General features: G+C 60.7%; 1 protein-coding gene and 2 long non-coding RNA genes across 21 annotated transcripts; all 3 read left to right on the top strand.

The window, feature by feature from the left end:
• The first annotated feature begins 6 nt into the window (after window positions 1–6).
• LOC126648017 (uncharacterized) lies at window positions 7–2,010 on the top strand. The gene is made up of 2 exons (XR_007630696.1): window positions 7–1,345; window positions 1,688–2,010. It is a non-coding gene; the product is annotated as an uncharacterized LOC126648017 (long non-coding RNA).
• A 4,979-nt stretch (window positions 2,011–6,989) lies between these two features.
• LOC126648014 (polyunsaturated fatty acid lipoxygenase ALOX15B-like) lies at window positions 6,990–14,208 on the top strand. Of its 19 annotated transcripts, none has more exons than XR_007630692.1 (6): window positions 7,026–7,069; window positions 7,678–7,696; window positions 8,271–8,287; window positions 11,260–11,466; window positions 11,910–11,937; window positions 13,967–14,208. XR_007630692.1 is itself a non-coding variant. In XM_050330660.1 (6 exons), the coding sequence occupies exons 1-5, from the start codon at window positions 7,043–7,045 to the stop codon at window positions 11,891–11,893; spliced, it is 243 nt and encodes an 80-aa protein (XP_050186617.1). In that variant the 5' UTR covers window positions 7,026–7,042; the 3' UTR covers window positions 11,894–11,937; window positions 13,967–14,208. The 19 variants fall into 19 exon arrangements, 14 of the variants coding, with proteins under 14 accessions (XP_050186607.1, XP_050186608.1, XP_050186617.1 ...); XR_007630693.1 differs by lacking the exon at window positions 11,910–11,937 and adding an exon at window positions 12,927–12,954 and having other exon boundaries at window positions 13,967–14,048; XR_007630691.1 differs by lacking the exons at window positions 11,910–11,937; window positions 13,967–14,208 and adding exons at window positions 13,537–13,631; window positions 13,810–13,963 and having other exon boundaries at window positions 11,260–11,400.
• A 972-nt stretch (window positions 14,209–15,180) lies between these two features.
• On the top strand, window positions 15,181–15,892 carry LOC126648013 (uncharacterized). The gene is made up of 2 exons (XR_007630690.1): window positions 15,181–15,360; window positions 15,429–15,892. It is a non-coding gene; the product is annotated as an uncharacterized LOC126648013 (long non-coding RNA).
• The last annotated feature ends 728 nt before the right edge of the window (window positions 15,893–16,620 follow it).

The following is a 16,620-nucleotide window of genomic DNA, read 5'->3' as shown; positions in this document are numbered from 1 at the left end:
TCCCAGTCTATCCCAGTCTAAACCAGTATAACCAGTGTAACCAGTTGTGGTGCAGGCGGTGGCCGTGGGGCGCCGGGGGCTGCTGGTTCTGGTGCGGAGGGGTCTGCGGGCTCTGTCCTGGCACTCCCTGGTGCTGCCCAGTCTATCCCAGTCTATCCCAGTCTATCCCAGTCTATCCCAGTCTAAACCAGTATAACCAGTGTAACCAGTTGTGGTGCAGGCGGTGGCCGTGGGGCGCCGGGGGCTGCTGGTTCTGGTGCGGAGGGGTCTGCGGGCTCTGTCCTGGCACTCCCTGGTGCTGCCCAGTCTATCCCAGTCTATCCCAGTCTATCCCAGTCTATCCCAGTCTAACCAGTCATAACCAGTGTAACCAGTTGTGGTGCAGGCGGTGGCCGTGGGGCGCCGGGGGCTGCTGGTTCTGGTGCGGAGGGGTCTGCGGGCTCTGTCCTGGCACTCCCTGGTGCTGCCCAGTCTATCCCAGTCTATCCCAGTCTATCCCAGTCTATCCCAGTCTATCCCAGTATAACCAGTGTAACCAGTTGTGGTGCAGGCGGTGGCCGTGGGGCGCCGGGGGCTGCTGGTTCTGGTGCGGAGGGGTCTGCGGGCTCTGTCCTGGCACTCCCTGGTGCTGCCCAGTCTATCCCAGTCTATCCCAGTCTATCCCAGTCTATCCCAGTCTATCCCAGTCTAAACCAGTCTAACCAGTGTAACCAGTTGTGGTGCAGGCGGTGGCCGTGGGGCGCCGGGGGCTGCTGGTTCTGGTGCGGAGGGGTCTGCGGGCTCTGTCCTGGCACTCCCTGGTGCTGCCCAGTCTATCCCAGTCTATCCCAGTCTATCCCAGTCTATCCCAGTCTATCCCAGTCTAAACCAGTATAACCAGTGTAACCAGTTGTGGTGCAGGCGGTGGCCGTGGGGCGCCGGGGGCTGCTGGTTCTGGTGCGGAGGGGTCTGCGGGCTCTGTCCTGGCACTCCCTGGTGCTGCCCAGTCTATCCCAGTCTATCCCAGTCTAAACCAGTATAACCAGTGTAACCAGTTGTGGTGCAGGCGGTGGCCGTGGGGCGCCGGGGGCTGCTGGTTCTGGTGCGGAGGGGTCTGCGGGCTCTGTCCTGGCACTCCCTGGTGCTGCCCAGTCTATCCCAGTCTATCCCAGTCTATCCCAGTCTATCCCAGTCTATCCCAGTATATCCCAGTATAACCAGTGTAACCAGTTGTGGTGCAGGCGGTGGCCGTGGGGCGCCGGGGGCTGCTGGTTCTGGTGCGGAGGGGTCTGCGGGCTCTGTCCTGGCACTCCCTGGTGCTGCCCAGTCTATCCCAGTCTATCCCAGTCTATCCCAGTCTATCCCAGTCTAAACCAGTCTAACCAGTGTAACCAGTTGTGGTGCAGGCGGTGGCCGTGGGGCGCCGGGGGCTGCTGGTTCTGGTGCAGGAGGGGTCTGCGGGCTCTGTCCTGGCACTCCCTGGTGCTGCCCAGTCTATCCCAGTCTATCCCAGTCTATCCCAGTCTATCCCAGTCTAAGCCAGTATAACCAGTGTAACCAGTTGTGGTGCAGGCGGTGGCCGTGGGGCGCCGGGGGCTGCTGGTTCTGGTGCTGAGGAGGGTCTGCGGGGCTCTGTCCTGGCACTCCCTGGTGCTGCCCAGTCTATCCCAGTCTATCCCAGTTCCCAGTCTATCCCAGTCTATCCCAGTATAACCAGTATAACCAGTGTAACCAGTTGTGGTGCAGGCGGTGGCCGTGGGGCGCCGGGGGCTGCTGGTTCTGGTGAGGAGGGGTCTGCGGGCTCTGTCCTGGCACTCCCTGGTGCTGCCCAGTCTATCCCAGTCTATCCCAGTCTATCCCAGTCTATCCCAGTCTAAACCAGTATAACCAGTGTAACCAGTTGTGGTGCAGGCGGTGGCCGTGGGGCGCCGGGGGCTGCTGGTTCTGGTGCGGAGGGGTCTGCGGGCTCTGTCCTGGCACTCCCTGGTGCTGCCCAGTCTATCCCAGTCTATCCCAGTCTATCCCAGTCTATCCCAGTCTAAACCAGTCTATCCCAGTCTAACCAGTGTAACCAGTTGTGGTGCAGGCGGTGGCCGTGGGGCGCCGGGGGCTGCTGGTTCTGGTGCGGAGGGGTCTGCGGGCTCTGTCCTGGCACTCCCTGGTGCTGCCCAGTCTATCCCAGTCTATCCCAGTCTATCCCAGTATAACCAGTCTAACCAGTGTAACCAGTTGTGGTGCAGGCGGTGGCCGTGGGGCGCCGGGGGCTGCTGGTTCTGGTGCGGAGGGGTCTGCGGGCTCTGTCCTGGCACTCCCTGGTGCTGCCCAGTCTATCCCAGTCTATCCCAGTCTATCCCAGTCTATCCCAGTACCCAGTATAACCAGTGTAACCAGTTGTGGTGCAGGCGGTGGCCGTGGGGCGCCGGGGCTGCTGGTTCTGGTGCGGAGGGGTCTGCGGGCTCTGTCCTGGCACTCCTGGTGCTGCCCAGTCTATCCCAGTCTATCCTAGTCTATCCCAGTCTATCCCAGTCTATCCCAGTATAACCAGTGTAACCAGTTGTGGTGCAGGCGGTGGCCGTGGGCGCCGGGGGCTGCTGGTTTTGGTGCGGAGGGGTTCATGGGCTCTGGGTCCTGGCACTCCTGGTGCTGCCGCTCGACTGCCGCCGCGGCGTCCTCGGCACCCGCCGCTATTTCTTCGCCGACGACGCCCGCAAGGTCTGGGGGGCCATCAGCAGTAGACCCTCGCGAGGGGTCTGGGGGCCATCAGGGTGGGGACCCCCGTGGGGTCTGGGGGCCATCAGCAGTGGGGGACCCCCGTGGGGGTCTGGGGCCATCAGGGTGGGGACCCCGCCTAGAGGGTCTGGGTAGAGGTGGGGACCCTCCCGTGGGGTCTGGGGGAGGTGGGGACCCCCATGAGGTCTGGGGGCCATCAAAGGTGGAGGGCTCCATCAGAGGTGGGGACCCCTCAGGGGGTCTGGGGAGGTGGGGACCCCATGAGGTCTGGGGGCCATCAAGGTGGGGACCCCCTGCAGGGTCTGGGGAGGTGGGGACCCCTCCCGTAGAGGTCTGGGGGACCATCAAAGGTGGGGACCCCCATGAGGGGTCTGAGGGCCATCAGAGTGAGGACCCCCCACACATTCTGGGGAGCCATCAGAGGTGGGGACCCCCTCAGGGGTCTGGGGAGGTGGGGACCCCCACGCAGGGTCTGGGGGCCATCAAAGGTGGGGACCCCCGCGATTTCTGGGGCCATCAGCGGTGGGGACCCCCACGGGGTCTGGGGGGAGGTGGGGACCCTCCCCAGGGTCTGGGGGACCATCAAAGGGTGGGGACCCTCCCCCAAGCCGTGGGACCCCCAAATGACACCTGGGACCCCAAATAACCCCCCCAATGACCTCCCCTGAGCCATGGGACCTAGAACGACCTCGTGGGACCCCCAAATGACCCTTGGGACCCCCCAAATGACCCCTGGGACCCCAAATAACACCCCCACTGACCCCGAGCCGTGGGACCCCCAAATGTCCCGTGAACCCCCCGAGCCATGGGACCCCAAAATGATCCGTGGGACCCAAACAACCCCCAATGACCCCTAAATGTCCTGTGGACCCCCAGATGACCCTCCGTGGGACCCCCAAATGTCCTGTGGTGACTCCCCTAAATGATCCTGTGGAACCCCAAATAGCCCCCCCAATGACCCCCCAAATGACCCTGTGGGACCCTTCAAATGACCCGTAGGACCCCGAATGACCCCCAAATGTCCCGTGGGACCCCCAAATGACCCCCATGTGCCCCCAGGTTCGTGGGAGGTGGTCTTCCTTACTACCCTCGGACGGGGCCCTTTGGGGATCCTGTGCCCCCTGCCCCTGACCCCCAAATGACCCTCAAATGACCCCCCAATGACCCCCAAATGTCCCGTGGGACCCCCAGATGACCTGTGGGACCCCCAAATGACCCCCTGTGCCCCCAGGTTCGTGGGGGTGAGTCTCCTGTACTACCCCTCGGACGGGGCCCTTTGGGGATCCCCTTGACCCTGACCCCCCAAATGACCCGTGGGACCCCCAATGACCCCAAATGACCCGTGGGAACCCCCTGAGCAAGTGGGACCTCCGAAATGACCCCCTGTGCCCCCAGGTTCGTGGGGGTGAGTCTCCTGTACTACCCCTCGGACGGCGCCCGTCCGGGCCGATCCCGAACTCCAGGCCTGGGTGGGGAGATTTTCCAGAGGGGCTTCCTGGGAAGGAAACGCTCAGGTGGGAATTTTTGGGGGTGGGGGTTGTGGCCCTTGGGGAGGCCACTGGGGGTACAGTTGGGCAGGGTTGTGACCTCCTGGGGGTCACTGGGGGGTTGGGACCCCCTGGGTGGGGGAGATTTTCCAGAGGGGCTTCCTGGGAAGGAAACGCTCAGGTGGGAATTCTGGGGGGCTTTGAGGGGCAGCACAGGGGGTCCCAGGGGTTGTGTGATCCCTCGGGGGCAAGAGGTTGGGACTCCCCGGGTGGGGGAGATTTTCCAGAGGGGCTTCCTGGAAGGAAACGCTCAGGGGGAATTTGGGGGGTTGGGGCACAGGGGGTCCCAGGGGGTTGTGACCCCTTGGGGGCTCAGGGTGGGCACAGGGGGTTTTGACCCTCGAGAGTCACAAAGCTGGGGACTGTGACCCTCAGGGGGCTAGGACCCTTTGGGGGCACAGGATGAGCACGGGGGTTTTGACCCCTCAGGGGGGCTAGACCCCTCGGGGGTTGTGACCCCCTCAGGGGTTGTGACCCCTCAAGGGTGGGCAGACCTCAGGGAGGGTGGATTTGGGGGAGGGTCTGACCCCCTGCGACCTCCCCAAATCCCCCAGGGGTCCCGCCTCCCAGCTGAGCTCCGTGCGGGTCTCGTCACCATCCGTCACCACCGTCATCTACACCTGCTCCTGCCCACCACGCGGCCACCAACAGCGGACAGGTGAGACCCCTGGGACCCCCTGGGACCCCTGGGACCCCCAAATCCCCCTGACCCCCTGAGCCCCTCCAAACCCCTGCCCCCAAACCCCCCCCACCTGCTCTGCCCACCACGCGGCCACCAACAGCGGACAGGTGAGACCCTGGGACCCTGACTCCTGGGACCCCCGTGACCACTGACCCCCTGGGACCATTGACCCCCTGACCTCCCCAAACCCCCTGAGACCCCCCAAACCCCCCACCTGCTCTGGGCTCCACCACGCGCCACTGCAACAGCGGCCAGGTGAGACCCCGGGACCCCCTGACTCCCTGGGACCCCTGGGACCCCCTGGGACCACCTGACCCCCCTGGGACCACTGACCTCCCCCGACCCCCTGAGCCCCCAAACCTCCCCTGACCCCCCCACCTGCTCCGCCCACCACGCGGCCACCAACAGCGGCCAGGTGAGACCCCCGGGACCCCTGACCCCCTGGGACCCCTGACCCCCTGGGACCACCCTGACCCCCTCGGACCCCCCGACCCCCTGCAACCACAGACCCCCTAAACCCCTCCCCAAACCCCCCACCTGCTCTGCCCACCACGCGGCCACCAACAGCGGGCAGGTGAGACCCCGGGACCCCCTGACCCCCTGGGACCCCCAGACCCCCTGACCTCCAACCCCTGAGCCCCTCCAAACCCCCTCCCCCAAACCCCCCCCACCTGCTCTGCCCACCACGCGGCCACCAACAGCGGCCAGGTGAGACCCCCGGACCCCTGACCCCCTGGGACCCCCAACCTCCTCTGGACCCCCTGACTCCCTCAAACCCCCTTCCTGACCCCCCAAACCTCCCTAAACCCCCCACCTGCTTCGCCCACCACGCGGCCACCAACAGCGGCCAGGTGAGACCCCTGGACCCCCAAACCTCCCCTGGGACCCCCTGACCCTCCTGGGACCCCCCAGACCCCTCTGGGACCCCCAACCTCCCTGACCCCTGACCCCAAACCCACCCACCTGCTGCGCCCACCACGCAGCCACCAACAGCGGGCAGGTGAGACCTCTGACCCCTCAAACCCCCTGACCCCCTGGGACCCCCAAACCCCCACAGTGACCACACTGACTCCCAAACCCCCTGAGACCCCCATGGGACCCCCAAATCCCCTCTGGGACCACTGACACCCTCTGGGACCCCTGACTCACTCCCGGACCCCTACAGTGACCCCTGACCCTTAGGGACCCCCAAATCCCTGGGCCTGTTTTGGCGGGGGGGTCAGTGGGGTTTGGGGGCCTCAGGGGATTTGGGGGTCTCTGGGTGGTCAGTGGGGTTTGGGGGTCTCTGGGGGCTCAGGGGGTTTGGGGGTCTCTGGGGGTCAGTGGGGTTTGGGGGTCTCTGGGGGTCAGTGGGGTTTGGGGGGGTCTCTGTGGGGTCAGTGGGGTCTCTGGGGTGCCAGTGGTTTCTGGGGTCTCTGGGGTTTCAGTGGGGCTTGGGGGCCAGTGGGGCTTTGGGGGTCAGTGGGGTTTGGGGGTCTCTGGGGCTCCAGGGGTTTGGGTGGTCCCTGGGGTCAGTGTGATTTGGGGAGCTAGGGGTTTGGGGGTCTCCTGGGAGGGTCAGGGGCCTTGGGGTCAGTGGGTTTGGGGGTCTCTGGGGGTCAGGGGTTTGAGGGGTCATTGTGGTTTGGGGGAGTCTCTGGGGGTCAGTGGGGTTTGGGGGTCAGTGGGTTTGGGGGTCCCTGGGGTCTTGGGGGTCTCTGGGGGCTCAGGGGCTTTGGGGGGTCAGTGGGTTCTGGGGGCTCTCTGGGGGTCAGTGGGCTTGGGGGTCAGTGGGTTTGGGGGTTCTTGGGAGGTCAGGGGTCTCTGGGAGGGTCAGTGGGGTTTGGGGGTCAGTGGGGTCTGGGAGGGTCTCTGGGGGTCAGTGGGTTTGGGGGGCTCAGTGGGGGGTCAGTGTGGTTTGGGGGCTCAGGGGCTTGGGGGGTCAGCGTGGTTTGAGGGGCTCTCTGGGATGGTCAGTGTGTTTTGGGGTGTCCCTAACGGGGTCTCTCCTGCTTTTGGGGGTCAGCTCGAGCCTCGGCCTTCCCCCCAACGCCCCGCGGCCATGAGGGAGCCCCCGCTCCAAGGACCCCTGACCGAGAGGGACTTCCTGGCGGCCCTGCCGGCCATGAACACCACGGCCACCACCCTGGGGTGCTCTGGGTGCTGCGCAACGAGCCCCTCGACATGGTGAGACCCCCAAACCCTCCTGGGACCCCCAAACCTCCCTGACCCCACAGCACCCACCCCTGACCCCCAAAACACCCACCCTGACCCCCACGGCCACCTCACCCTGGGGGTGCTGTGGGTGCTGCGCAACGAGCCCCTCGACATGGTGAGACCCCGGGACCCCCAAACCTCCCTGAGACCCCGAACCTCCCTGACCCCACAGCACCCACCCTGACCCCAAAACACCCACCCTGACCCCCCACGGCCACCACCCTGGGGTGCTGTGGAATGCTGCGCAACGAGCCCCTCGACATGGTGAGACCCCGAGACCCCTGAGACCCCCAAACCTCCCCTGAGACCCCTGAGACCCCTGAACACCTCCCTGGACCCCCTGACCCCAAAACACCCACCCCCAACCCCCAAAACACCCACCCCCAACCCCCCACGGCCACCACCCTGGGGTGCTGTGGTGCTGCGCAACGAGCCCCTCGACATGGTGAGACCCCTGAGACCCCCTCTGGGACCCCCAAACCTCCCTGACCCCTCTGACCCCACAGCACCCACCCCTGACCTCCCACGGCCACCACCCTGGGGGTGCTGTGGGTGCTGCGCACCCAGCCCTCGACATGGTGAGACCCTGAGACCCCAAACCCCCCTGAGACCCCCTGAGACCCTGAACCTCCCTGACCCCCAAAACACCCACCCCCGACCCCCTCACGGCCACCACCTGGGAGTGCTGTAGGTGCTGCAACCTGAGCCCCTCGACATGGTGAGACCCCAAACCCCCTGAGACCCCCAAACCACCCTGACCCCCCTGACCCCAAAACACCCACCCCCAACTCCCCACGGCCACCACCCTGGGGTCCTGTGGCAGGTGCTGCAACGAGCCCCTCGACATGGTGAGACCCCTGAGACCCCTGAACCTCCCTGGGACCCCAAACCTCCCCTGGGACCCCGAACCTCCCTGACCCCAAAACAACCCCCTCTGACCCCCCACGGCCACCACCCTGGGGTCCTGTGAGTGCTGCGCTTGAGCCCCTCGACATGGTGAGACCCGAGACCCCTGAACCTCCCCTGGGACCCCGAACCTCCCTGACCCCTGACCCCAAACACCCACCCCCAACCCCCAAAACACCCCACCCCAACCTCCCACGGCCACCACCCTGGGGGTGCTGGAGTGCTGCGCAACGAGCCCCTCGACATGGGAGACCCCCAAACCCCCGAACCTCCCCTGAGACCCCAAACCTCACCTGGGACCCCTGACCCCAAACACCCACCCCTGACCCACAGCACCCACCCTGACCCCTGTAAGACCCCACAGCGCCCACCCCACGTGGTGAGACCCTGGGACCCCCAGGGCTCGAGCCCAATAAACCCCCCTGACCCCAATAATCCCCCAACCCCAATAACCACCCCCTGACCCCAATGATCTCCCCCGACCCCAGTAATCCCCTGGACCCCCTGACCCCATATCTGACCCCACTGATCCCATATCTGACCCCAATAAACCCCCCGACCCCAATAACCCCCAGCCCCAATAACCACTCCCCTGACCCCAATAACCCCCATATCTGACCCCAATGATCTCCCCCCAACCCCAATAACCTTCTCTGACCCCAATAATCCCCCAGACTCCAATGACCCCATATCTGACCCCCTGACCCCATATCTGACCCCCCTGACCCCATATCTGACCCCAATAACTCCCTGACCCCAATGGTGTCCCCTCCTGACCCCACTGACCCCATATCTGACCCCAATAACCCCCAACCCCAATAACCTCCTCCTGACCCCAATGACCCCATATTTGACCCATAAGCCCCCAACCCCAAATCTGACCCCATAAACCCCCTGACCCTATAACTGACCCCAAAAACCCCAAATCTGACCCCAAAAATCCCCCAGCGCCCCTGGGTCACTCCCCGAGCGTCACTTTCCCCATATCCCACATCTCAATGACCCCATATCTGACCCCATAACCCCTGACCCCATAACCCCCTGACCCTATAACTGACCTCCAAATCTGACCCCATAACCCTGACCCCATAACTGACCCTATAACTGACCCCAAATCTGACCCCATAACCCCCCTGACCCCATAACTGACCCTATAACTGACCCCAAATCTGACCCCAAAATCCCCCAGCGCCCCTGGGTCACTACCCCGAGCGTCACTGCCCCCATATCCCACTGACCCCACTGACCCCAAATCTGACCCCATAACTGACCCCATAACCCCCCTGACCCTATAACTGACCCCATAACTGACCCCAAAAACCCCAAATGTGACCCCAAAAACCCCAAATCTGACCCCAAAATCCCCAGCGCCCCTGGGTCACTACTCCCGAGCGTCATTGCCCCCATATCCCAATGACCCCATGACCCCATGACTCCCTATAACTGACCCCAAAAACCCCAAATCTGACCCCAAAAATCCCCCCCAGCGCCCCCTGGGTCACTACCCCGAGCGTCACTGCCCCCATATCCCAATGACCCCCCTGACCCAAATCTGACCCCATAACCCCTGACCCCAAATCTGACCCCTGACCCCATAACTGACCCTATAACCCCCAGCGCCCCTGGGTCACTCCCCTGAGCGTCACTGCCCCCATATCCCAATGACCCCACTGACCCCAATGACCCCATAACTGACCCCATAACCCCTCTGACCCTATAACTGACCCCATAACTGACCCCAAAAACCCCAAATCTGACCCCAAAAATCCCCCCCAGCGCCCCCTGGGTCACTCCCCCGAGCGTCACTGCCCCCATATCCCAATGACCCCACTGACCCCAAATCTGACCCCATAACCCCCCTGACCCTATAACTGACCCTATAACTGACCCTATAACTGACCCCATAACTGACCCCATAACTGACCCCATAACCCCCCTGACCCTATAACTGACCCCCAAAATCCCCCAGCACCCCTGGGTCACTACCCGAGTGTCACTGCCCCCATAATCCCCTGACCCTATAACTGACCCCATAACTGACCCCATAACTGACCCCAAATCTGACCCTATAACTGACCCTATAACCCCCAGCGCCCTGGGTCACTACCCCGAGCATCACTGCCCTCATATCCCAATGACCCCACTGACCCCACTGACCCCATAACTGACCCCAAATCTGACCCCATAACCCCCCTGACCCCAATAATCTGACCCCAAAAATCCCCCAGCGCCCTGGGTCACTACCCCGAGCGTCACTGCCCCCATATCCCAATGACCCTGACCCAAATCTGACCCCATAACCCCTGACCCCCTAACTGACCCCATAACCCCAAATCTGACCCCAAAATCCCCCAGCACCCCTGGGTCACTCCCCGAGCTGTCACTGCCCCCTTATCCCACATCCCAATGACCCCACTGACCCCATAACTGACCCCATAACCCCCCTGACCCCATAACTGCCCCAAACCCCAAATCTGACTCCAAAACCCTGAGCGCCCCTAGGTCACTACTCCGACGTCACTGCCCCCATATCCCACTGACCCCTGACCCCAAATCTGACCCTATAACTGACCCTAAAAACCCCATAATCTGACCCTAAAACTGACCCTAAACTCTAGCGCCCCTGGCTCACTACCCCGAGCGTCACTGCCCCCATATCCCAATGACCCCACTGATCCCACTGACCCCATAACCCTGACCCTATAACTGACCTCCCATAACTGACCCTAATAACTCCAAATCTGACCCCAATAATCCCTCTAGCGCCCTGGGTCACTACCCGAAAGCCACTGCCCCTATATACCCAATGACCCTATATCTGACCCCCATAACCCCTGACCCCATAACTGACCCCAAACTGACCCCAAATCTGACCCTAAAATCCCCCAGCGCCCCTGGGTCACTCCCCAGCGTCACTGCCCCCATATCCCAATGACCCCACTGACCCCAAATCTGACCCCATAACCCCCCTGACCCTATATCTGACCCCATAACTGACCCTATAACTGACCCCATAACTGACCCTATAACTGACCCCAAAAACCCCAAATCTGACCCCATAACCCCCCCAGCACCCCTGGGTCACTACCCCGAGCGTCACTGCCCCCATATCCCAATGACCCCCCTGACCCCAAATCTGACCCCATAACCCCCCTGACCCCAAATCTGACCCCCCTGACCCTATAACTGACCTTCTAACTGACCCTATAACCCCCCCAGCGCCCCCTGGGTCACTACCCCGAGCGTCACTTCACGGAGGGGCCCCCCCGGCGCCTCATCCGGCGCTTCCGGCGCCGCCTGCGCCGAATTTCCCGGGAGATCCGAGCCCGGAACGCGGCGCTGGAGCGGCCCTACCCCTACCTGGACCCCCCCAACATCGAGAACAGCGTCGCCATCTGAGGGGAGACCCCAAAAAATACCCCAAAAACCCCCAAAAACCCCTACCTGGACCCCCCCAACATCGAGAACAGCGTCGCCATCTGAGGGGGGACCCCGAAAAATACCCCAAAATACCCCAAAAATACCCCAAAAACCACCCCAAAATACCCAAAAACCACCCCAAAAACCCCCCAACATCGAGAACAGCGTCGCCATCTGAGGGGAGACCCCGAAAATACCCCAAAATACCCAAAAAAACCCCTACCTGGACCCCCCCAACATCGAGAACAGCGTCGCCATCTGAGGGGACCCCAAAAATACCCCAAAATACCCCAAAAACCACCCCAAAATACCCCAAAAACCACCCCAACATCGAGAACAGCGTCGCCATCTGAGGAGACCCGAAAATACCCCAAAATACCCAAAAAACCCCTACCTGGACCCCCAAACTATCGAGAACAGCGTCGCCATCTGAGGGGGAACCCCAAAAATACCCCAAAATACCCCAAAAACCCCTACCTGGACCCCCCCAACATCGAGAACAGCGTCGCCATCTGAGGGGGACCCAAAATACCCCAAAATACCCCAAAACCCACCCCAAAACACCCAAAAAAACCCCATAAACCACCTCAAAACCCACCAAAACCCCCCAAAAAAAACCCCCAAAAACCACCCCAAAAACCCCCCCAACATCGAGAACAGCGTCGCCATCTGAGGGGAGACCCCCAAAAACCACCCCAAAATACCCCAAAAACCACCCCAAAAATCATCCCAAAACCACCCCATCATCGAGAACATCGTCGCCATCTGAGGGGAGACCCCGAAAACACCCCAAAATACCCCAAAAACCACCCCAAAATACCCAAAATACCCAAAAAACCCCTACCTGGACCCCCAACATCGAGAACAGCTGCCGCCATCTGAGGGAGACCCCAAAAATACCCTAAAATACCCCAAAAACCCCTACCTGGACCCCCCCAACATCGAGAACAGCGTCGCCATCTGAGGGGAGACCCCAAAAAATACCCCAAAAACCACAAAAATACCCAAAATACCCAAAAAAACCCGCAAAAAAACCCCAAAAAACCACAAAAACACCCCGAAAAACCCCCCAAAAACCCCTACCTGGACCCCCCCAACATCGAGAACAGCGTCGCCATCTGAGGGGGGACCCCGAAAATACCCCAAAATACCCCAAAACCCACCCCAAAACACCCAAAAAAACCCCATAAACCACCTCAAAACCCACCAAACCCCCCCAAAAAAACCCCAAAAACCACCCCAAAAACCCCTACCTGGACCCCCCCAACATCGAGAACAGCGTCGCCATCTGAGGGGGGACCCAGAAAATACCCCAAAAACCACAAAAATACCCCAAATACCCAAAAAAAACCGCAAAAAAAACCCCCAAACCCCCCAAAACACCCCGAAAAACCCCCCAAAAAACCCCTACCTGGACCCCCCCAACATCGAGAACAGCGTCACCATCTGAGGGGAGACCCCAAAAATACCCCAAAATACCCCAAAAACCCCTACCTGGACCCCCCCAACATCAAGAACAGCGTCGCCGTCTGAGGGGGGACCCCAAAATCACCCCAAAATACCCCAAAAACACCCCAAAATATCCAAAAAAACCCCATAAACCACCTCAAAACCCACCAAAACCCCCCAAAAAAACCCCAAAAACCACCCCAAAAACCCCTACCTGGACCCCCCCAACATCGAGAACAGCGTCGCCATCTGAGGGGAGACCCCGAAAATACCCCAAAAAACCCCAAAAACCCCAAAAAACCATCCCAAAATACCCCAAAACCCCCCCCAACATTGAGAACAGCGTCGCCATCTTAGGGGAGACCCCAAAAAATACCCCAAAACCCCCAAAAACCCCTACCTGGACCCCCCCAACATCGAGAACAGCGTCGCCATCTGAGGGGAGACCCCAAAAAATACCCCAAAATACCCCAAAATACCCCAAAAACCACCCCAAAATCCCCAAAATACCCAAAAAACCCCTACCTGGACCCCCCCAACATCGAGAACAGCGTCGCCATCTGAGGGGAGACCCCAAAAATACCCCAAAATACCCCAAAATACCCCAAAATACCCAAAAACCCCTACCTGGACCCCCCCAACATCGAGAACAGCGTCGCCATCTGAGGGGAGACCCCAAAAAATACCCCAAAATACCCCAAAAACCCCTACCTGGACCCCCCCAACATCGAGAACAGCATCGCCATCTGAGGGGAGACCCCAAAAATACCCCAAAATACCCCAAAATACCCAAAAACCCCTACCTGGACCCCCCCAACATCGAGAACAGCTGCTAAGCCATCTGAGGGGGACCCAAAAAATACCCCAAAATACCCCAAAAACCACCCCAAAAACCCCCCCAACATCGAGAACAGCGTCGCCATCTGAGGGGAGACCCCAAAAAATACCCCAAAATACCCAAAAAATACCCAAAATACCCAAAAAAAACCCATAAACCACCTCAAAACCCACCAAAACCCCCCAAAAAAACCCCAAAAACCACCCCAAAAACCCCTACCTGGACCCCCCCAACATCGAGAACAGCGTCGCCATCTGAGGGGGGACCCCAAAAAATACCCCAAAATACCCCAAAAACCACCCCAAAACCACCCAAAAAACCTAAAAAACCCCAAAAAATCCCCCCCCCAAAACCCCCAAAACCCTCCAAAAAACCTCCACAGAACCCCCCTAAAAAACCCCCAAAAAATCCCAAAAACATCCCAAAAAGTCCCCCCCAAGCCCTCCAAAAACCTCCAAAGAACCCCCAAACCCCCCAAAAAAAACCCCGAAAAAAAACCCTCCCAAAAAAACCCCAAAAAAACCCCAAAACCCTCCAAAAAACTTCCAACCCTCCCCTCCTCCCCCCCAAAAAAAACCCCAAAACACCCCTCAATATCTGAGGGGGGCTTGAGACCCCCAAAAAAACCCCAAAACCCCCCAAAAAAACCCCAACATCATTTTGGGGGTCCCAGTTGGGTCTGGGGGGAACTGAGGGGGAACTGGGAGGCTTTTTGGGGGAGACTGAGTGGGACTGGGGGCGTTTTGGGGGGGAACTGGGGGGACTGGGGGGGAACTGGGAAGGTTTGGGGGTCCCAGTTGGGTCTGGGGGCTTTGGGGGACTGGGGGAACTGGGAAGGTTTTGGGGGTCCCAGTGGGGACTGGGGGAACTGGGAGGGTTTTGGAGGCTCCCAGTTGGGTCTGGGGGCGTTTTGGGGGTCCCAGTTGGGTCTGGGGGTCCCGTGGGGACTGGGGGAACTGGGAGGGTTTTGGGGGTCCCAGTGGGGACTGGGGGGGAACTGGGAGGGTTTTGGGGGTCCCAGTTGGGTCTGGGGGCGTTTTGGGGGAACTGGGGACTGGAGGGAACTGGGAGGGTTTTGGGGGTCCCCAGTGGGGACTGGGGGGAACTGGGAGGGTTTTTGGGGTCCCAGTTGGGTCTGGGGCGTTTTGGGGGTCCCAGTTGGGACTGGGGGTCCCCGTGGGGACTGGGGGGAACTGGGAGGGAACTGGAGGGTTTTGGAGGGTCCCAGTGGGGACTGGGGGCATTTTGGGGGGACTGGGGGAACTGGGAGGGTTTTGGGGGAACTGGGGGGGACTGGGGGGAACTGGGAGGGTTTTGGGGGTCCCAGTGGGGACTGGGGGAAACTGGGAGGGCTTTTGGGGGGAACTGGGGGGACTGGGGGGGAACTGGGATGGGGGAGGAGGGGACCCTTTTGGGGGTCCTGGTGGGGCTGGGGGGGGTTGGGAGTGGTACTGGTTTGTACTGGGAGTGGTACTGGTTTGTACTGGGAGCCATTACTGATTTATACTGGGAGATCTTACTGGTCTGTACTGGGAACCATTACGGGTTTGCACTGGGAGTGTTAATGGTGTGTACTGGGAGCCATTACTGGTTTATACTGGGAGCCATTATTGGTTTATACTGGGAGCCATTACTGGTTTATACTGGGAGCTATTACTGGTGTATACTGGGAGCGTTACAGGTCTACACTGGGAGCCATTACTGGTTTATACTGGGAGCTATTACTGGTTTATACTGGGAGCCATTACGGGTCTGTACTGGGAGTGGTACTGGTGTGTACTGGGAACCATTACTGGTTTGTACTGGGAGTCATGACTGGTCTATAATGGGAGTCATTACTGGTTTGTACTGGGAGCTCTTACTGGTCTACACTGGGCGCCATGACTGGTCTATACTGGGAGCCGTTACTGGTCCGTACTGGGAGCTGTGACTGGTGTGTACTGGAGTGTTACTGGTCTGTACTGGAGTGTAACTGGTCCGTACCGGAGTGTAACTGGTCTGTACCGGAGTGTTACTGGTCTATACTGGAGTGTAACTGGTCTGTACCGGAGTGTTACTGGTCTATACTGGAGTGTTACTGGTCTGTACTGGAGTGTAACTGGTCTATACTGGAGCGTTACTGGTGTCAATAAAGGTGTCAGTGGAGCCGTGTCTGTGTCTGGGGGGAGGGGTACTGGTCATACTGGTCATACTGGTTATACTGGGTGGAGGTGGGACAGGCCCAGGGGGGTAACTGGGATGGGATTGGGATGAACTGGGATGGAACTGGGGTGGGCTGGGATGGGACTGGGGTGGAACCCAACCCCAGTGGGTGAACTGGAATGAACTAGGACGTGACTGGGAAGGCAGTTCAGCCCCAGTGGCGCAACTGGGGTGGAACTGGGATGAACTGGGATGGAACTGGGGTGGAGCCCAACCCCAGTGGGTGAACTGGGATGGACTGGGACGTGACTGGGGTGGAGCCCAACCTCAGTGGGTGAACTGGGATGGACTGGGACGTGACTGGGGTAGAGCCCAACCCCAGTGGGTGAACTGGGATGCAACTGGGATGGAACTGGGGTGAACTGGGCTGTAATTGGGGCAGAGTTCAGTCCTAGTGGTGCAACTGGGATGAACTGGGGTTAACTGGGATGGAACTGGGGTGGAGCCCAACCCCAGTGGGTGAACTGGAATGTGACTGGGATGGAACTGGGGTGGACTGGGAGGGGCCCAGCCCCAGTGGATGAACTGGAATGGAACTGGGATGTGACTGGGACGGAACTGGGGTGGAACTGGGATGGAACTGGGGTGATGTCCAGCCCCAGTGGGTGAACTGGGGCGTAACTGGGATGAACTGGGATGAACTGGGGCGTAACTGGGCCGGGGGTGGTTGA

The sequence above is a fragment of the Myiozetetes cayanensis genome, unplaced genomic scaffold (assembly GCF_022539395.1).
Source record: "Myiozetetes cayanensis isolate MyiCay16 unplaced genomic scaffold, myiCay2020 scf423, whole genome shotgun sequence".
NCBI lineage: Eukaryota > Metazoa > Chordata > Aves > Passeriformes > Tyrannidae > Myiozetetes > Myiozetetes cayanensis.
Note: the sequence above shows the minus strand (reverse complement) of the source record. Positions and strands in the feature narration are given on the sequence as shown.

What these genes read in the sequence shown, in the direction of transcription:
- LOC126648014 (XM_050330650.1), top strand. Translation starts at nt 7,043, where the DNA reads ATGAACACCACGGCCACCACCCTGGGGTGCTCTGGGTGCTGCGCAACG. An exon ending in GCAACGAGCCCCTCGACATG is followed by an intron (nt 7,105 to 11,259) that starts GTGAGACCCCCA and finishes TAACCCCCCCAG; the next exon opens with CGCCCCCTGGGTCACTACCC. An exon ending in AATACCCCAAAAACCCCTAC is followed by an intron (nt 12,955 to 13,123) that starts CTGGACCCCCCC and finishes AAAAACCCCTAC; the next exon opens with CTGGACCCCCCCAACATCGA.